Raw genomic sequence first — 21,265 nt, 5'->3', positions numbered from 1 at the left:
TTTTAAAGGTGTGGACATATGAAGCAAGAGCAAGCAAAGTAACAAAACCAGGTTAGGGGGGTCCACTTTTTCAAATGAGCATGTAATTAATAACACTGCAAGATAAGCTGCCTCCTTTGTGGACATAAAAAAATAACAGAAATCATATTTCAGATTGGATCAGGCTGGTTTCTTTAGCCAAGCACAGCCCAGCAAACCGTGACACTGTGCAAGCAGAGGTAGCCATCAGCTCCCACAGTGCTCTGAGGGACTGACAGAAAGGGTCTCTGACAACTTCCTTGGAGTCAGTTCCAAGTGTCTGAGGTGGCTAGTCATAGAAAGTATACTGAGGAAGAGGGGAAAAGAGCAGGCCACAAGTTTCTCAGGCTTTTCTTTCGTCTGGTATGTGGTGCTTTTTGAGGGCTTTATGACACACAGCAAACTGAACTGCTGGGATAGAGATTGCCTAGTGAAGGCTGCACCTTTTCAGTGGCAGCTACCCATTCCTTGGCTTTCAACTTTGGAGCAACAAGACTGAATTAGGAGCAATGTGGACACAGTCTGGATGCCAAAAATGTAAGGAAGCACATGGTTGCTTTAAAGAGACTGATGCTACTCGGTGCCAGACTTCTTAATATTGTTAAACTCCTATTAGTTCTGTCTTGACCGACCTTTTCAGATTTAATGTTATGACCTGCCGAGAGTGCCTATCTATAGTAACACTAGCCCTTCATTCGCAGGACGGCAGGGGCAGACGAAGAGTCCCCGGGTAGGCAGTACAGGTTTCGTCATTCGAAAGGAGGCTTTACACCTTGCCCCCACCCGACCCCCGTCCCCCGTTTTTTGGGGGCAGCTAAGTCTTGATAGCGGCGATAGAAAGTTGTGCCCCCTCCCTCCTTCCCTCTCTCGATAGCAAACTGTGCCCACCCGGAGTTTTCGTAAGTGCTTTCGGCTTGCCCCCCGCCCCCGCGGCACCTGGAGCTGCCCGCGGGGCCGAGGGGCGCGCCGCCGGCGCTGCCTGCGCTCCTGGCACAGCCAGGGGAAGGGACTATCTCCGGATTTCCACCCCTGCCACAGGGGGAAGGCTACCGGGAAGTGCTGCGGGGAGAGCGAGCCTGTGAGGGCTAGGACGTGAGAGAAAGACGCGGCCACTTCTCCGCGGCAGCCTTTTCAAAAGTCCGTGTTAAATGTGACACCCCGGCGAAATGGGAGCAGAAGAAACACCCCTCTACCCGCCCCTCGTCGTCCCCCCCGCCCTTTTCCATGGAAATTCGTAAAAGGAGGAGGAGTAGAGTTTGCTACGGAAAAGTCTCACCTTGGTCAGAAACAGTCTCAGGCGTTTCTGCAGGATCGGAGCTGCCAGTCTCGGGGGAGGGGAGGAGGCAGGCAGGGAGATCTCTAGCCACCTATATATATATATAAATTTTTTTCCCGCTTGATCTTATTTAATCCAGCAGCACGTATTTCCACCCCTCCTCCTCCCTCTCCAGGTTGATCGGCTGAAATGAGGCTTTGCGCGCTGATCCCTTCTCGAGCTTTAAAACAAAACCCGGCCCCGCGCAGCCGGCGGCAGCTCGGGGCGCCTCAGCGCTGAAGCGCGGCGGGGCCGGGCGAGGCCAGGCAGGACACCGCGGAGCGGGGCGGTGGCTCCCGCGGAAACTTCGCTTGGAAAATAAACCTACACCACTTTCCTGGAGATCCACGTGAGAGCAGGAAAGCTCGACTGCAAGATCTCTGCGCTGCTGCTGCATGCTGCAATTTTACTTTTTGTTTGCCTTGATTATTTTTTTTATGTTTGTTTGTTTGTTCTTACTTTCATTTTGGAGCCGGTTCCCAGCTGCTTGGCTGAACTTCTGGAGACCAATGGACCTTTTATAATGCCTTCCTCTGTTTTAAACAAACTGTGGGCGCTTAAACTTTTCTCTTTCCCCCTCCCCCTCGCTCCTTAACCCCCACCCTTCAGCTCATGGGGCTAACACTGCAAAGCAGCTGCAGCAGAGGGGGAAATATACAGACACTGATTTATTTTCCTGTCTCCTAAATTGTACTTAATTCTTCTCATCGACCTCCTCATCACCCATTTTCTCGCGCTTTTTTTGGCTGCCGGCTGTCGATCTGTGCATTGTTTTATCTGATCAAGATCCTTTTGTTGTTGTTGTTTAAATGCCATGCACTGCTTATCTAGAGAGAAGGCTATATGGAGATAGAGGCGTATAGTGAATGCGCGTGTGTTTCCATAAGACACACTATCAAGGGAGCAGATCAGAAGCAGCCCGGATCCTGACCCTGACTGTATGAATAAGTAAGCAGGATGCTGACGACTGTGTGTTAGTTGCCTGTAAGGTTTTCGTAAGTTAAAGGGGGACGGAGGAGGGGGGACAGGCCAGAGACAGAGCTTAGAGTAAGTGTTTGTGCAGAGGGGGGCGAAGCTCTGACACTTTGCTCCTTCCAGCATAGCTGCTGCCTCCCATCAGTAGAGCTCCGCGGTTTGCTGTAGTGCACCCCACCTCCCCCTCCCTCCTCCCTTTTCTTTCCTTCCTTCTTTTTTTTCTTTTTCTTTCTCTTTTCCCCTCTCCCCGTGGTAGTTTGCTGATGTGCAGCCCGGATCTATCTTCTGGCAGCATCAGCGGGACCGGGGTCGGAGGCGCGGCGGTCGGCGGGCACGCAGCGGGGCGCGGGCCGGGCGCGGAGCGGGACGCGGGCAGCAGCCGCTGCCGCCGCCTCCTCCTCCGCGGGAAGTTTGGCTGGGGTTTGACAGAGGCGAGGGGAAGCCCTGACAGACAGGATCTCCCGGCCTGAGTCCACCCCCTGCGCCCACCCACACACCCAGCGACTTTTCCCCGGCGAGGGGGCAGGGGGGCCAGCGACGCTCATGCTCCTCACTCTGCGTCGCACCCGTCTGACTGGGGCTACCTAGGGAGCACCGTCTCTTGGAAGAGCCTCCAGGTGGAGGAAGGAAAAAATACCAACCTCCCCCAAAAGCTGTGGTTTCTCCATCCCTTACCCTCCTTTCCCAAACCGGCGTGGACAGCCGAGCCGGCCGTCTAGTTCACCCTCGCCCTGCTCACCACCTCTCCGCCCGAGGGAGGATGAAGATGCTTTGCTGGAGGATGGCACTGTGGCTGGCCGGGTGGACTGTCTGCGGGAAGCCTTCTTCCTGCTCTGGCCTTGATTATGACTACACTTACGATTTCACTGAAGAGGATAAAGCCGAGGTGATAGATTATAAGGATCCTTGCAAAGCCGGTAAGTGACTTCCACGTCTGATGCAGCTCCCCGCCCCCTCCCCAGATGGTGACTTTGTCTCGGCTTTATTTACGCGGGGTGCGTGAGTGGGGAGTCCCGGGCTCACCTGCTCCCTCCCGGGGCAGCGGCGCCGAGCGCAGCCGGAGCCCTACGTCCAGCCCCCTTACCTGGGAAGGTACCCGGGACCTGCTTTTCCGGGACTTCCCACTTACTTCCCTACAGTCTCCGGCTGGGGTGGGAGAGGGGCGCGGCGGCGGGCAGGGCTGGACCGGCCGCCACCGCTCCGCGGCCCCGGGGGCGTCGTGCCGGCCGAGGAGCCCTCGGGTCAGGACGCCGCCGGAGCCGCGGAAGTTGCGGAGAGCATTTCGGCGTCGCTCGAAGGTTTCGAGGCGGGACCGTGCCCCGCAGCACCAGTCGGGAACACGAAGCCGCCGGGCCGGGCTCCGCCGGAGGGTGGCGGCTTCTCCCGGGGCCCTGCCCGCCCCCGCGACGGGAGCGGGTGCCGCCTCCGCCTCCCTCTCGCCTTCTTCCATCCCAACCTGTCGCTCCCCGGCCGGTCAACCCTTCCCGTGGGCCGGAGCGGGCCCTCGGCGCTGGCCGCCCCATGGATGTGGATGCGATAAGTGCGGCTCCCGAGCGGGAGGGGATGCGGGGGGTGGTGGCTGTCTGCCGGGGTTTCAGCCGGGCAAGCCCACGCGTCCGGCTCTCAGAGCCCGACTGGTGCGTGCTGCGGGCTGGTGTTCCACAGCGTGTGCGGTGGGTGCCTCCCGCGTGCTCGGTGCCTGACAGATCCCTGTCTAAGCCGTGCGGGGAGAGCTGAGTTGCAGCCTCTTCTCACTTAGCACAGCAATTGAGTGATTTTCTAGAACGTTTATCCTACTGATTTAGGACTGCAGCCTCCTTAAAGCCAGGTACAGTTCTTCACCCATTAAAGTTATCAGTAACAAGAACTGACCTCAGGGACCGGGTTCACTGGTATTTCAGTAGACAAGTGTATCTCGGTGATGCTTTTTTTTCCCTCCCCAATGTGTTATCAACAGTGGTTGACCATTCCCAACAGCTCTATTGTTAAACAAGTGCTCAAGTTTTCTAGCAGCCTCCTTTGCATTAATTATTTTATATTCTGAAAACTAGTTCAGCCAAAGGTTGTGTTCACTGTATCTGTGTGGTTTTCTTTAATTTATTGAAGAGAATGTGGTGTACATATATGCCAAATATGCAGACACTCTGTTTTTCTAATCACAAAAATATTTTGTTCCTAAGTGTGAATTGTTAGGTCTGATTTTCTTACAGCTGGAGAATGTTCAAAAAGAACAGAAGCAACTGCAAACAAAACATTATTTTTTCCTCAGTTAGCACTCACAAATAAATATAAGTAACTGGTCATAGTTAACCTGCATTCTTTTCTTCTGGTCTGTAATTCTTTAAGAAGATTCATATGCATCGTTTCATATAATGAGAAATGCGTATTTACTCTCAGTTGCTGTGGGATTCTCGTTTCATAGTGGGAATAATTAGCAATTATAATTCACGATACTAAGTGTTTAGAGGTTATGCATGAGAGAAAGACAACAGTAGGAGACTGCAATTTGATCTGCATTGCCAATTCCCTGCCATCACTCTGTTTTGCCTGGAGAAAGAAGCGTTTGTTTGGAAAATTTGGCCCATGGAAATATTTTATTGAAGTTCTTGCTTGTGCTGCTTCACAGGTATATGGAGCTTAGGTACTACAGGGATGAGAGACAGGTAGGTGTGCGGAGAGTTACTTTTGTGTAGTTCCTCTTAGTCTTAAAAGCTGTCACTTTGAAGTTCTCTACCCAGTAAAACCCCCATTTTTTTTTTGTTTGCTTCTTAGTGTGTGGTAGTCCTTCAGAAATAAAAATGCACCTAACTGCTGCACACTGGGTATGTACCACATACCCATCATTTTTCATAAAAAATTGAAAGCTCTAGATATCAGTGAAACTGATCCTACAACGGTATTTTGCAATTTACTTTTCCTGCTAGACCTTCCTTAAAGGCTCTGTTAATCCTAGACTGTAAAGTACTGGTGCCTGATCAAAGATGCTGGGAGTAGTGGGTGCTCAGCCTCTTTTAGCAGCACAGCCCAAGTCTGTGCTCTCCCTAGGTCAGCTCTTATCGGCTGGGGTGGGTTTTGGACTCCCAGGAGTAAGTTTACTGATCTCTGCCATCAGGATGGGTTCCACAGTGAGGCCCTGTAGAAGGACAAAGCCAGGCTTCACACTCAGGGGTGTGAGACGTTCACACTCAAATCTGGGTGTCACTCTATGCGCAAGGTAACAGGATAAAATAAGAGAATTCTTGCACAGATAACATTCAAGGTATGCAAGCTTTGTATCTTAGATATAGTCAACACCTGTTTTTACTGCATCTTGAGGGCCTGCAGCTGAGGCTGTAAAAGTGGTTTTGTTTTTTTTTTAAGCTGTTCAGGCTGGTCAGTTGGGTCAGTGTTGTTAGGAACCAGATAAAAGTGAATTTCTGCAACTTAGTAAAATGGAGAAACACCCAAAACCACTATGGTTTTACCTAGTGACATGCTTCAAAACTCCAGTGATACCTGTGCAAATTTTAGACATGTTAGAATAATTTTACCTACCCCCAAATATGTTGATGCAAGATTGTTTGACCTGTATTTTCGAAGTTATTTGTGTTCAAATTTTCTCCAGTGAGTAATGTTCACTGCTTAGTTTTTATTGCATAGACTACATGTGAAAACACTTGTAATCTTGTGACAGAAAGCACTGTACATGAGGCATCAGATCCATAGTTAGATGAAGTTACAATTCTATATCTCTTTATAGATACTATCCTAACTCTGTTGAATAAACCTTTCTCCCTGGTTTTTGTGAAAGAACTGAAGAAATTTACCAGAAACACAATGTGACAGCCTCTGAGGGGTTATTTTGGGTATTCTGTGGGATTTTTTTATGGGTACTATGTGTGTATTTTAATATTTTCACAAGGAAGGGATCATTTTAGTGAATGTGCCTAGAATCACACTGTTGCTTTGACTTCCTGGAAGCGGCACAGTGCGGGATGCTATAGAGGCTGAAAAGTACATTTTCTTACAATATTTCCAGCTTTGTGAAAAACCTACAGATAACAAGTGTCAGTCAGATGCCCAGTAGAACTGGTAATTGTTTCTGGAACTGATGTTTCCATTTGCATCTAAAACAGCAGCTATTTTATGCAACAACCCCAAAGTACACTCTCAGTAGTGAAGCCAGTGTACTGGGAGCCCCAGTACTTCAGGTACTTCAGGTAGGAGAAGGGCCTGGAGAAATGTTGTGATGCTGTTGGGGAGATGACCACTGGAAGGAAGCTGTTGACATTGTGCAGAAGAACTTGATGAGCTGTGTGATTTCCCGTGGGTTTGTCTGCAGACCTTTAACCTATGTGTGAATTTTGGGTCATGCTACTCCTCCTTATAACAAGAATCCTGGCACACTGTAACAGCGGGATGTGATGTAACACAGTTTCTGTGCTTCTGATGTCTCGGATATTTCCTTGTGTCTCTCTGCAGGATATTGCCCCCAGTGTTTACTGTTGTGAGTTCAAGTGTAAGGCATTCTTAGTTCATCTTCAAGATCTAATTTGCCAGAAGATGTGAAACTGGGAACACCGCACTCTAAAGAATCTAAGGACATAGATCAGCATTTGTATAATCAGATACCACTCCAAAGAATAAAATGCTGAGTTAGATTTCAGTGGGCATCATCAGACTTTTCAGATTGCAGCATGCACCTATATTTATCTGTGGATTCCTGTAGTTTTTCTTTTTGTCCATTCTTACCACAGTTTATGATGTATTCAGGATATCTGCTGAGAAACATCGAGAGTGAGATGGGTAGAAAAATCATTTCCCATCCTGTAATACTTGTTCATAGCCTGCACTTAGTTGATATTCAATGTTTTTTGAAGGCTTTTGTTTTGTTTTCTCAACAACTTTGTTTTCCTAAAACAAAACAAAGCAAATAAAAAAGAGAGTGTACTCTGGTGTGGTCTTCCAATTAAAATACCGCGAACGGTGGGAGATTAGGCTAGAAGCCTTCGTTTTGTTGCATAGCCACAGTGTTGAGGTCTGTTTCAGCCTCTGGACAGCTGACTGTCCCCAGATAAGTCTCTTTTAGCACTTCTTCTGTGAGGTACTTCACTTCCTAAAACAAATGTTAAAGGTTTGGGAAACAGGCTTGAAGCTGAGTTCCTTGGGCTATTATTTTTCTCTTTTGTAGGCCTTGTTTTCTTGTTTTTTTTCTGCACCAGAAATTCTGTATTGCACTGGGGAAAATTCTCCCAAGGAAAACTTCACTGAAACTTTTACAGTTTTCACTGTAGTTGGTTTGGATTACTACCCCTGCCAAAACCCAGCTAATTGGGATCTTTTTCCTTTCAAATCATGTATGAATTTCTTTTATTTTTTTTTCCTCAGTGAAGCTAGATAAAAATGTCAAAAAAAAAATCTTGAAAACAAGCAATTAAATTTATGGCTTCATGACTTGAAAGTTCGTTAGCATACAGTTATTTGACTAAGAACAAATTCTGTCTGTATGCATGCCTGCCTGCTGGAGAATTAGAGAAAATTAAGGCAGACCCTCCTCACATGTCCATTTCTCCCTCCTGTGAGATTCTAAGGAACTCATTTGGTTACTTTGCACCTTTATAAATAATAAAAAAAGTTTGGATTGTCTGTAGCAGGGAAATTAGTATTTCCCACATCACTGAAGCATGAAACCTAGTAATGTATTTTATTTGTGAGTAGCTGAACATGAAAAATTGATGGTAGATGTTGAGTACAATTGTTATACCATATCATCTGTAACTGCAATCTAACTATTGTTTTTTATTGTTGTAGCAGCAGCTTTCTATGCTGCTACATTGTAGGTTTTTTTTTTTAGTTTCCCTCTTGTGCTCTGGGACATGTTCAGTAGTAAGCATTCTAATTGTGCAGCCTGGTAATAGGAAAATTCTTAAAACCTCTGATTACATGTTTTGAATCTGTGCATGATTTAGATAATTGAGGTATTTCATATTTATAGTTCAGTCATGTAGTAGACTCTTAAAGATATATTGTGCAGTTTACACTAATATAGAGGTTGTGCTGCTAATATTGCTTGCCAGATTGACAGAACTGTGACTGTTCATGTAGTAAATGCATAGTGTAGGCAGCTGAAACAGAAACAAGCTTTTCTGAACAGTCTTCCCAACTGGTTTCCATCCTGCTGTGGATAAACTTATAGGGTAAATAAGACTACTGACAAATTTAGCTTTTAAATAATTTTTTTCCCCCCCAAAATTCTCCACCATTACTTTATTGTTGATGCCCTTAAATGTGGTATCTCAACAGCTTTGAAAGAGATTTGTGAGAACATAAAGTTCTTTTTCTCCTCAGCTTCATTGAGAAGATTAATTCAATATGAAACTCTGGGAAAATTACATTAAACGAGCATGTTTTATGTTCTAACTTTGCGAATATCCTTCCACACCAAAGGCTCAATTTCATGTCCAGACCACTTTCCATAGGGATCTGCTTCTGAATATATATCCTGTGTGTCAAACAAGTGACCTGCAAGGAGCAGTATTACATCACTGCAAAATGAGTCTAACTGGCAAATCTAATTGAGCTTGGAATCAGGTCCCCAAGGCAAACTCTGAAACATTCACCACACCTGGATGTCTGCCTTATGTCATTCCGATTGCCCCTCTGGACGATAGGGTTGATAGGCTTATGACATAATTTCATTCACTTCTTTTTGGAGAGAAAATCATGTCTGGGGTGCATGGTAGTGACAGAAGGTCTGTAAAATGGAAGAGCTGTAAGAGAGGAGAGTCAACTTCTGGTTTTCACAAGCACAGGGGACCTTGTGAAGAAGACGACTTTTTTGTTCCCTTCCTGGATGCATTATAGTACTCTAAATTTTATAAGATGAACAAGGGAAGAAATCTCTAGTCTTTGTTTAGAAAAGATGTATTTATCCTTAAACTGAAATAGTTTTTTATAGTTTGGTTTTCAACTAAGCAAAATATTATGGTATATAATTTTTGTTTTTAATATGTATCTGAAGAAAAGATATATTCTAAGAGTGATATTACAGAGCAAAACTAAGTTTTGGCCTTTCAAAGCTTTCAGTTGGATGAGCAGCATTTCATAGTGTTTTTCAGATTTTCTCAGACTTATTAGGATCTTTCTAATCTACTTGTTTCAGTCATTATTGAATTCAGTTCATTCCCCCCATTCTTAACCACAAGCAATCTCTCTCCACCTCCCTACTACATTCCTTCACAGTAACAGAACTGAAAGTGTGACTAGAGAAATCTTTGTGTATTTTTAGTTCTGTCTTGTCAGAATATTTTTCTTGGCTAAGACAGAGCTAATGGCCAATCTGTTAATGTGTTTTAATGCATATTCATTCTTTGTGTCTGCTGTGTATCTTCTACTTCTTTTCCTGTAATTTCTGTCATTGTTACTATGGCAAGTTCCCTTGCTTCTGGATTCCCCCTCCACTGAATGCATTTTTTACTTGCTTTTCGGCTTTTCACTGTGCTGCCTGACCAGTCTTCTACTCCTTCCTGTTTTCTTCCCTTGATGTGTTATTCTCTTGTTTACAATTATCAGTTATTCCCTCCAAATATAACTTCTAGCTCATCATCAGACATTCTGTAAGACTGTCCTCTAGTGCTTCGATAGCTCTGTAGCAAAGAAACTGGGCACCTGTGCTCACAGCTGGAAATGAGGAGGAGGAGAAAGATGAGTGGGCTGTGTGTGACCAGCATGTTCTCAGAGGCCTCATGCTGGATGCTCAGTGAGCTGCAATGATCTGTTAAACACTGCACAGCCAATCCTGAAATATCCAGCTACAAATGTTTTATACAGAACACATACGTGGACTTTCTTTCTATGTTGGACTCACATACCTAAATATCAAGATTTGATGTGGAGACAGTCCCTTGCTGATCCATAGGAATAAGAGTACTCTAAGTACTTGAAGTGTAAAGGTGGTATAAATAGTAACACAGCAGAACAGGTTGAGCTGGGAAGTGTGAAGGTGGAGGCTGTGCTGTGGACATATGTAGAGTGTTGGTGTGTGACCCATGTGAGTGATTCTCCTGCAGACTGTTATGGAGGCAGCTCTCACTCAAACAGATACTCTCAGGTGACTTTCTGGGGGGAGTTTTGCCTGAGTAATGGTCTGCAAGTGCAAATGTTGAGTGACTATAAGTGAGTATCATGTGTTTGAAAATATCTGAGCACGATCAGATAGCTCTTACAGAGCAATAATGCTTCAAAATGTAGGCTTGTGGGTTTTCTCTTCAATATTATAAAACAGAGATTGTCAAGATCAAAGTGCCAAAAAATCAATATTGTTCTAAAATAACTCCTATTTTTTTTGTTGAGGTGTGTGAAATACGATGCCTAATAGGATATGCAGTGTTTATTAAACCAATTTCTTTGCTATATATAGTTCCATGATAAAAAGATCTATCAATAATTGACTCTAGTCAATTGATTTTGAATTTTTTTATTCATTTTGGTGGTTATAAGTGATGCCTGATCAGGGAATAACCAGCAAAATCAGGACACAGAATTGCAAAGGAAAGATGTTTATTTTAAAATTCATTTTCAGTGCATTTAAATCTGACTCTGGAAATTCTCTGTCTTGCTGTCCTCGGGAATTTCATGTCTTTTCCTACAGAAATGGAATGAGAGAAACACATTGCTGCATTTGAAGGGTGCCAGTACCTCTCCAACCACATTGTGATCCTTGGATGTTGTAAATTGTATGGTGGAATTTAAGTATCAGCTCTTGTAAGAAGGGAGGGGACAAGGACATCAGCTGGGGATGTTATATCAAAATAGTTGTGCAGATGAGTTTCATTATTCTCACACTGGTAGCAGGAGTTAAATATATTCCTAGTAACAAGTTTAATTGTTATTAAACAAAAATGAATCCATTTTATTGGTGTCTGATGTTTTAATAGGTGTTAGTTAGATACTTTCTTGCTGTCACGGGCATTGTAGCACTAAGACTTTCAACACTTTTCCACTTGCCCAAAAGAGTATAAAGAATTTTGCTTAGGGCACAGTGATTGTCCAAAGAGTGGCCAAAAGGCAGAGTTTCCTATGTTTCCAGATGATGCATTCAGATAAGCAAATAAAATAATTTCAGATGGTTCTTATATAATATCAAGATTTATTTAAACAGTTTACTTGCACAGCGAATTATATTTGCTTTCATGAGGAGTAGTTTTAGAACAACTCTGAGGGTGTGAGAACATGACGATGAACTGCCCAATTTCTCCATCTGGTAAAATGTCCTTATATTTATAACAAATTTGCATACATCTTCATTTTCACTTGTACTTGCTTTTTTCCCTTACTCAACATTACTCTTACAATCGTGCTCTTACTTCAGCTTTATTTGTAGGTAGGTTATGCCACACTACTTTACAACTGTTTCCATACTTACAATTCTGTACTTCATCCCTAAATATGTAAGCAAATGGATAAATGAGGTATTTTGTGTTCAGGCAATCAGCTTAGCCCTTTTCTAATGAAGAGCATGATGTGTTTCCATGAATAATTGCCAGCATTGTGTTGAATGCACGTTACCCATCTTTTTAGGATCTTCATTTTAGGACCAGGATCTTTGTCATGTCCATCAGCCCATCCTTTTGTCATAATATAAACTACTGAGTCTTTAACTATGGAGCTCTTCAAGACTACTGATTCAGGACTGAATTGTGGAATCCTTTTTCTTTTTGTTATTGATATACCATAATTGCATTATGTTCTGATAATTTACAGAGATTAATCTTTTGTGCTTGGAAAAGAAATTATTAAAGAAAAACCCACAATAAACCCTCAGACAAAAAATATTAATTCAGCCTGTAAATCACTAAGGAACACAGCTTGCATGGGTGTTTCATTCCCCCAAGGTTACATTATTGGAAAAACTGTTTAATGAAAGCAGGGTAAAAAGATGTTCAAGTTAGTAAAGAGAAAACGAAAGAGAAGAAACATGATAAATGTGAACAATTTTAGAAATTGTACAAGAAGGTAAAATAGAAGATATTTGTTTCTAGTTCTATTAGTTTGTTAAATTCAGAACTGGAAAATTCAGAACAGAGACTAGGAGCCATGTGGGGATTTTATACAACTTTTTTATATTGAAATCTGCTAAAGCATTCCACTGAGTCAGTATTTGGATATATGATATGACATTTACATAGGTAGCAGGTGTATCTGGACATCTGATATTTAGTAATAGTAACAATAATGATTTTCAAGTGGATATATACCTCAGGCTTCAGTGTTCAAGCCAGTATTTAGTAGCTTGAAACAAGGATGAACCCAAATGTGTGGCAAGATTACCCCTGTCTACCTACTCCAAATTCTTGTTTCTTTCTGTAAAGCAGCTGGTGGTGACTGCTGTCAAAGACAGGACCTTGGATATGATCCAGTGTTGCAGTTCCTTTGTTCCTCAGCCCTCCCTAAGTGCTATTTCAAAAACTCATGTCTTGTAGCATGCCTAAAAGATAAATGCAATTTAGCTATTTTGGGAAGTGAATGAATTTCAAAGCTCAATCTGACTGTAAACACATCAACCAACTATGTTTGATGGGAATGAATGTATGCAAGCATACAAGAAGAAAACTGCATTTACCTACGTTTATAAATTGTCAGTATGAGTCCAGTGGTGCACTTGCACACGTGTTTATCTATGAACCACATGTATGCACATGCTCACCTGACTACCTAAGGAGCTACCACTGAGGCATAGATGCCTACAGAAGTATCAATAGAGGCTCTTTAAAGTCACCTGTACAGATTGTGTGGGTGCTTTTCTTCTATTCGCTTTTCCCCCACTTGTAAATGCCAAGGTAACTTGTGTGTAAATCTGATTTAGAGGCCATTGGACTCGGTGGGAATGTTTCCAGTTACTTTAGAGATTTTGTTTATGGTGAATAAGTAATAAGCAGAGCTGACTAATTTAATTCTGTGTATTTGGGCTCTGGCTTACTTGTATGCATGTGCTCACATGCTTTGCAGGCACATCAGTGAAGGCAGTTGGATTTTTGCCCCAGTTTCTGTAGTTGTCATCACTAACACAAGAGTATCATGAAATCTTACATTCAGTGACCTTGTGATTACAGGTTCTTTCTTGCTGGACTGGGGTGTGAAAAAAATCCAGCAGCTTGAAGAGCATCTGATTTTCTCTTTTTTCTTTCCCCTTATAAGAAGCCACAGGATAAGACTGGATTTTGATTACTGCAACTATTTCCCAATCTTTAGAGATAGGTTTCTTCTTGTCATAGCTGAATACTTTATTAATTGTTCAATCTGATAAATGGCTAAAGATGTTGATGAACATGATGGTTGCAGTTGCAGATACAGTTCCTTATCTGTATAATTTCAGGAAATGTAGAGTCAAATAATAAGCCATTTGTTACAAAATACAGCAGGCATGTGAAACTAGTATCAGTCATGTACCATTAGCTAAAGTTTGACAAGCCCTGAAAGTTTCTTCAGTGATTTGCAATATCCCCAAATTAACACATTTTCTAATCCAGAGACTGCTAGAAGCTAAAGAGATCTTGGAAAACTAGGAGAAACAGGTGTACTAATATCCCCATTTGTTTAGTAAATTGAAGAATTAGTTAATGGCAAAATAAGAAGGGAGTAGAAAGTATTTTTTCTCCCAAAGCTATGTGTAGTTTGGATGGATTGCAAAAGCTCAAGATTGCCATATAGAACTAAGTAACCTTAAAACATAGCCTAACTCAGTGCAAATCTTGCACTTAACCACGTAGTTTGTTACTTCTCTGTTTTGAAAACTTATGTTTTCTTTCTGATGTTGTTTTTCCTGTGTGTTGCACTTAAATCATGGCCAGAATGAGAACTGTAGGTGATAAATGAGTCTAGATTTGACTGAGGATTCTTGTTTGATGAGAGCTCTTGGCTTTAGTTATGGGGTTTTCTGGAGTTAATTGGTAAGGGAAGGAAGTAAGGAGAAAAATCTTTCCCCTTCATTAAGAGATTCACTTTCTACAGTTTTTTGATCCTATGATCACTAAATTGCAGGAGTGGTAGAGAGTGGAGAGTGTAGGAGAGGGGTTTCCTGTTTTTTTTCCAGTTTTTAATCTGCGTTCTTGAGGATGAAACCATTTTACACGTGAAATACAGGTGAAAATACAGAAACCTAGTTCAAGTCTTTTGGATGTTTTCCTTTAATTTGGAAGAAGCTGAATTAAATATGAATTGTAGTGCTGACGGATCACAGTCAATGTGTCTACAGAAGTGAAACATGAGTAAAGAGAATTTATAACATACGCTTCCTTTTGCTTTATGGAAGAGAGCCAAATACAAAGATGCCTCCTAGATCAGTAGTGTGTTTATGGAGATATGCAGATCTTTTAGCTAAAGCTAAAATGTTAGAGAGAAATGCAAGCTATTCTGTGGTGCTTTAAATCAAAAACGTGGAGAGCCAGCTAAAGTCATGACAATCTTTATCAACTTGAACAAAAATAATTTTTCTTGGCTATTTTTTGAGATTTTTATAACATGTCTTAGATTTATTTGGTGTATGGTATACCATTCCATCACATATAATGTATTTTTACTGATTGATTGATCTAGACGTTCTAGGTTCAAGTTTATATAAGAAATTGAATAATTTCCTGACTTACTTACTTTTATAATCAAGTCTTTCCAGACATTTTGTCTTTCCTAATTATGAACAAGGTCAGACTAAATAACAGCCATAAGGAAAAAATCAACAAAAATGAACATAAATAGTAGTCCTCAGTTCTGACTATATAATCTTATAGAAGAAGAAAAATTATTTGACCCTTGGTTTCTGCTCACATAATCTGGCTTGACTTCATTGACCTAAAATGTCCTAGGTTTTATCAGTGGAGAAATTTTTTTTTCCTTCCAACAAGCAGATGATGTGTCATCAAAATCAGCAAAGACCTAGATAAGATTTTGGATGTACTTGCAAGTGCTAAAGACAAAAGTTAACATTCCCATTCTTACATGCCAATCAATTGTGATTCCTTTCATGCTGTTCTGATATGGAAATAAACCCTTTCTACAGCTGGCTGTCTATTGGAAAAGAGCATGTGCAAGATTAGCTCCTGCACTAATGGAGCTACAGGGATTCCTTATGCCCCGGGCACAGCCAAACACACACTGCATCTTTCCTTCCTGCCCTCTTCAGAATAATTTCTGGATTTAGTTTCTTGTCCTGCTTGTTGCCTGAGGAGTCACAGTTATCTGGCTGGATAGGTGCTTAGAGAAATCATAGAGAATGGGTTATTTGCCAGGGGAAGCCAGGTAATCAGGTAAAACTGAGATGCAAATGATAGGTGAATTATCCTGTGCTGAGCCCTCTGCAGCCATAGACAGATGATTTCCAGCAGAAATTTCTGTGAGTGCTTTTTTTCTGCAGATCAAACTGCTCTCTGTAGTTTATCTGCTACTAAGGTACTGACTTTTAATTAATGATACACATATTCATTCATACAATTCCTAGTGGTATTTTGTTCCAACCTGTCATTCAGTTAAATATGGATGAATTGTTCTTGCACAGATATTTCGGTTTTGCTTTTGGACGCTGCTGTGGATTGTTCTTTGGCTCTTACACCTGGTAAAATGGCTTGGCTTATAAAGATTTTGTATCAGGAGGTTTGGTAAACTTCCTTCTGTGAGATTGGTCTAAGAAAAGGTACCTACCTTCCTTGCAAACTTTGAATTTCATCTCTTTGGGCTATCATAGCTAAAATAGCGCTGCCTCATATTCCTGCCATGGGATACAGCAGATCAAACAGGTGGGATGTGGAAGAACCTGCAGTAATGATATGTTACAAACCCTGGATTGTGTTAGGTGGGCCATGGTGTGGACTGTGCAGCAGGGAGCTATGTTCTGGGCAGTGACCCACAGCAGCCAATGAAGGTGTTTTTTGGGGGGTTTCTTCCCCTCTATGATAAAGTAGTGTTTTCATTTTTTTCTGACTTGTGTGTCCTGGCACATTTATGTATGAATACTAAATGCTTTATGTTTATGTCCTGCAACTTATAAGGCTGAATTCTTCACTCGGACTGCAGATCCTTTCAGGATCTCTTGTTACTTCTAATGAAATGAATGGCATGGTGGCGTTCACCTTAATGAGGTCAGAATTTAAGGCTGAAGAAAAACTGTAGTTAGGGTCACTTTACTGAAACTTACTGGAGGTGTATTTCTTTCAACAATCCATTACAGTGAAGTCAAGAGGTAACTGGGTAATTATGGTGTAACTGGTTTTTTGGTGGTTTGTGATGCTTTTATACATACATACATATATTTTTATATATATGTAGGCATTGCAATTGGAGGATCTTTCAGAAGTGACATTACGGTAGAATAATTTCCAAGCATAATCAGCTGTTTTAAAACAAACAAATAGTTGCTGTTAATACACAGTAAGAAGCAGATAATCCATGTAGTTTAACCAAACTCTTTGAATTGGATGCAAAGAAAAACTAATTTTAAAAGCTTTTGTTGTTCCCACTTTACAGTAGGAAATTATATGGAGAGAAGATGTAGCATAGAGGAACTGTTCTGTGCTGTAAGCCAAAGGACATCATTAGGAACACTCCTATTATCTGGAAGCCTGACTTCCTGTCTCAGTTTCCTCGTGGGTCTCAATGAATGACAGAAGAAATGGAACACTTTCCTGCTTGGCCAAAAACTCTACTAAATGACTCCTTTGGCTGCACGCCACACCATGCTCCGGAATAAATCCTGCAGCTCCCCCCTGAGTCTGGAGGGTATTTGCTGCAGTTCCTTAGGGCTGGTGGAGTGAATTTGAGAAAGCCCAACCTTCCCAGGGATACCGTAATGCTTCAGGTGTCCTTTTGTACATCTTGAAAAATTCTTTTTGTGATAGAGAGCAATAGATGCAACAGCATTTTATTAATGTAAACTTCCATGAGAATGAAGGGATGGTAAAGAACTGCAAATATGTTAGGATTTTCATATTTGGTAAATGATTTTACTACTGTAGCATGCCTTGTAAAAAGTACCAAAGACATGCTTAAAATAAGATGCTTTTAGATAGGCATTCAACTCAATAACTAATTCTCTGAGTTTTTCCCACATAGTTTTATCACATCAACTAGTGTTTATGTGCTAAAGTTATAAATATACTTTTATTGTAAAGTATAAAAATAAGGTAGTAAAGATTTTTGTATATAGAATAAATCAAATTTCAGACATCTTATTAAGTGCAGTAGATGATGCATCTGTCATCTTTTATTCATAGAGAGGATTTTAAATATTTTTTTTTTTTTTTTATTTCTGGTCTTTGGTACACTTCTTTAACATACATATTAACCCCCAAAACTTTCAGTATCTTCTCTTAGCTCTGATTTTAATTAAAGCTGCAGCAACAAACTTTTGATTCAGTTGTTACTGTCAGTTTCTATACTTTCTATTTTAACTACATTTGGCAAGCAAGAACCTTGCAGCTGACTCAAAGGAAACTTGGCAAAATATACACCATTTCCCAATAGCCTTTCTCTATAATAGAAGATATGTGGGACAGTGTTTAATAATTTTTGTCTTGTTTTGCATCCAAGTAGAAAAATATTCTTAATCCTCTGGAGCAAGGAAATGCTTACCATAATTGGTGTTCTGTATGTGTCATTTTTCAAAGGTGACAAGCAGCTGTCCAGCTGGAAATGTTGGACATACTTGGAAAAAAAGTACAGAAAATACTTAATGCCACTGGTATATTTCAACAAGAAAGTATTGATCAGGTTCTGGTTTGTTTGTTTTGTTTTGTTTTGTTTTTTTCCCCTGCTAGTTTGTCTCATAGTTTTTACTGTGTGTTCCTTGTTCAGGCTTTCCTGAAATTTAATGTAAGCTTACTCTGTGTGGCTTTCATGGTGTACCTCCAGAGACGGTGATGTGAAACAATGCTTCTGCCACTGAAACAGCTGTCAGCTTCTTTTCATCTGTGGGGATGCAATCATGCCATATGGGCTCAATGTTGAGGTCACTGGGTTTTTTTTTCCAAGGAAGCAGAACTGCTGGGTTATGCTCATTATATCAACCTGTCCTGTAGTCTGTCTTCAGACTCCTTTGTTTAGGTGGCTAAATGCTTTCTAGCTTTCTTTCTAATGCCCTTGGCTGACAATCAGTGCTCCCAACCTTGATACCTGTGCATTCTGAGAGTTGGCACTGGTGGAGGCATAGTGGATGGCCTTTTCTATCCATTGGCTACAGGAAGACAGCAGAGACTGTAATTTTTATGGCAGTTTATTGATATTAAGGTCATGATTTTGAAAACTGAAAGTTGGTACATCTCATTTATTCCCATTGCTTCCCCTCTCTGAGCAGCAATACAACCTTGTCCTTTCTGTTGCATTAAGAGTTCTCTCCCAGATGTCCTTTTCCTATCTCCTCCTGATTCAGGGGAAGATTTCTGTGCCTGTCCACAGTATTCAGACAGTCACTGGTAAGATAGCACCGAGTTCCTCATTCTTTGCACTGATGGCACAAAATGTAAGATTTTAACTAGCACAGTGGAGAAATGTTGATTTGTATTGTTAACATGGGCGTATTTCAGTGTCTGTAGTTAAGAATTTCTGGTTATTTTAAAAAGGTGTTATGTAGTTACGCATAATAAATGAAAAAAAACCCAAAAAACCTCCTTAACAAAAGGGTTTTTTGAGCTCCAAGAGGAGAGAACACTAAAGGTGCAGAAGGCACTGCAAATGCATGTTTCCAAGTTCTTTTGATTCTGTGTTTATCTTAATTCACTGTATTTTTACTTTTATTCAAGAGGAACTCTTTGCATCTTCTGTGGTCTAAATGATTTCCTGTAGTTAAATATAGATATTCTTTCTGAAAAGAAATTAAAAGCGAGAAAATTCTGCTGTTGTGCTCCTAACAGGACAGAATTTGGCTCAACTATTTATATGATTTTCATCCTGACATTTGAAGTAGGGATTTGGGTCCAGTATTGAAGGTTTACCTTCTAAGGACTCAGGTCTATGTATGCTTTACCAGCACTGCGTATCATCATATTATTTAGCTGTTTAATATCTGTATTCTCTATGTAATATTTGCCTAAGGATGTTGCATCACATCTATAATTTACTCCAAAGAGTTTTGCTTTCCTGAGTTTGTGTTTGGTTTGTTATGTTTTATTTATTTTTTCTCAGAGAATTCTCTGAAATAAATTTTGCACAGAGTTTCTTCCCGATGTGTTTCTGACACTAATGTGGGAGGAAGTAGGTCTTTAGTAGACACAGGGTACTGCAAGTTTGTGAGAGGGAGTAGTGCTTCTTTGTGTAGACTGGCCTATGGATTGATTTGGTTTGGATATAGCTAGTAATAAAATACAGTATTGATGCACCCAGTGACATGACTGTGAGGAAAGCTTGTCAATGCAGCACAGGCTTGTAGGTAAAAACTGAGTTAAAAATATTCCCAAAGAGGACTGCCTGAAGGAGATTTTTAAAGTTTGCCCTGACTAGATCTGTCAATTTTCTGGTCAACAGCAAAGCTAGAGGAGTAGTAAGAAACTGGGTAATCCTAAAATTATTATTCCAGTTGTTGCTTATATAAATGACATTGTGTTTTAATTCTTACATATCTGGGTAGCTGTGGTAGTTTGAATTTTTTTAGATCATCAACTTAGACTTGACATACTTATTGTACTAAAACATTAGTGAGTCTTGGTTATAAAAAGTCTGCTTCATTTATGCTGTCAAAATGAACATAATGTGGTTACAAAGCAAGACTTCACTCTCAGTCAGCTCCATCAGGTCAATTAAACTGAAGGTGCTGGAACCTCTAGCTGTAGTATATGTTGACACAGAAACAGTTTGATAGATCAACTGTAACTTGAAGAAGTGTATGAACTGGGGTTTTAATTGTGAAGGTTTTATGTAACTTGGTAATCTAAATGAAAAATGGGAAATTGCTGTCATTATGTGTTCTAGCTAAAATCTTATGGAAGTGTTTGCCAGCCACTTCACTGGTTTACAGAGCAGAGTAATATTAAATTTAGAGTAGTAAAATCTGTATGGGGGACACTTTGTATTTGAAGATGACTTGCTTTAAAAGCTTACTGATCTATGCAGAATGCAGAATTTTCCTGGAAACAAAGTATGTCTTTGTTTCAAACCATTTACTGTACTTGCAGAAATGTTTGTGGTATAGGAGCTCATGTTATAACAAAAGAAGCCATTCCAAAGTTAACTGCAAGTACTAGTGAAAATGTTGATAAAGGTAACAAGGACATAAATTACTTGGTCACCTCAATATATGTTTCAAGTCTATTTTTCATGAAGAGAAAATAAAGTCTCTGTACTGAGTAGCTGTAATACCTAACATTTCTCCTGTTGCTTAAAGGCTGAGTTTTGTCCTTAGTTAAGTCAGTGGGCATTGACTTAACATCCACTGGAAAATCTGTCTTGGAACTCTCTTACATTAATAGTTTGGGATTGGGTTAACTGCATGGGGAAAAGTGAGCTGTCACTCATATTTCATCCAAACATAAAACATGTTCATCTAGTAATAATAATAATAATAATAATAAATTGCTCGTAACCTGATGCATTGATGGTCTATTTTGTGGGAGAATGAAGGTAAATTCTCCACTGAAGTGCAGTATACATCTGCCTTCCAAACTACATTTTCATTTGTCAGTAGTGCTCAATTATCCGCCCAAAATTTAATCACCAGTTCAGGTTTTGCAGGCGCTTGATGTGCATTAATTTTTGGGTCGATTTTTCCAAAGCACACTGCTTATGCTTATGCACACATTGTAAAGGACAACCTCTTTTAACTGTTTATACAGTATTACATTCACTACATACATTTTTGGCTTTTTGCTCTGAAGTGGTACAGAGCCATGTTATTAAGGTCACTTTCAGCAAACCCTTGTATGCACAGAGGTGTTGAATATTCACTTAGGCTGCCCAAAAATCATCCTTACCAGCCGGTCCTTTTAATATTGTGTGCAGTTT

The 21,265-nt window shown here is 41.0% G+C and overlaps 1 protein-coding gene and 1 long non-coding RNA gene across 8 annotated transcripts in view; one reads left to right on the top strand and one right to left on the bottom strand.

The window, feature by feature from the left end:
- Positions 1–1,894, bottom strand: part of LOC116443968 — a 31,210-nt gene extending 29,316 nt beyond the window's left edge. For 3 of the 5 annotated variants that reach the window (XR_004240129.1, XR_004240132.1, XR_004240133.1), the window contains exon 1: positions 1,295–1,894. This is a non-coding gene — a long non-coding RNA (uncharacterized LOC116443968). The remainder of the gene's footprint in view (positions 1–1,294) is intronic. The other 2 variants (XR_004240130.1, XR_004240131.1) reach the window with 2 other exon arrangements.
- Positions 1,881–21,265, top strand: part of TLL1 (tolloid like 1) — a 130,006-nt gene continuing 110,621 nt past the window's right edge. For 2 of the 3 annotated variants that reach the window (XR_004240128.1, XM_032108941.1), the window contains exon 1: positions 1,881–3,225. Coding sequence is in view for 1 of the 3 variants with exons in the window: in XM_032108941.1 (XP_031964832.1) it covers positions 3,069–3,225 (157 nt within the window). In the remaining 2 variants the exon portion in view is untranslated. The remainder of the gene's footprint in view (positions 3,226–21,265) is intronic. The other variant, XM_032108942.1, reaches the window with a different exon arrangement.

This window comes from Corvus moneduloides, chromosome 5 (genome assembly GCF_009650955.1).
Source record: "Corvus moneduloides isolate bCorMon1 chromosome 5, bCorMon1.pri, whole genome shotgun sequence".
In the NCBI taxonomy this organism is placed as follows: Eukaryota; Metazoa; Chordata; class Aves; order Passeriformes; family Corvidae; genus Corvus; species Corvus moneduloides.
The sequence above is the reverse complement of the archived record's forward strand: the minus strand, read 5'-3'. Positions and strand labels throughout refer to the sequence as shown.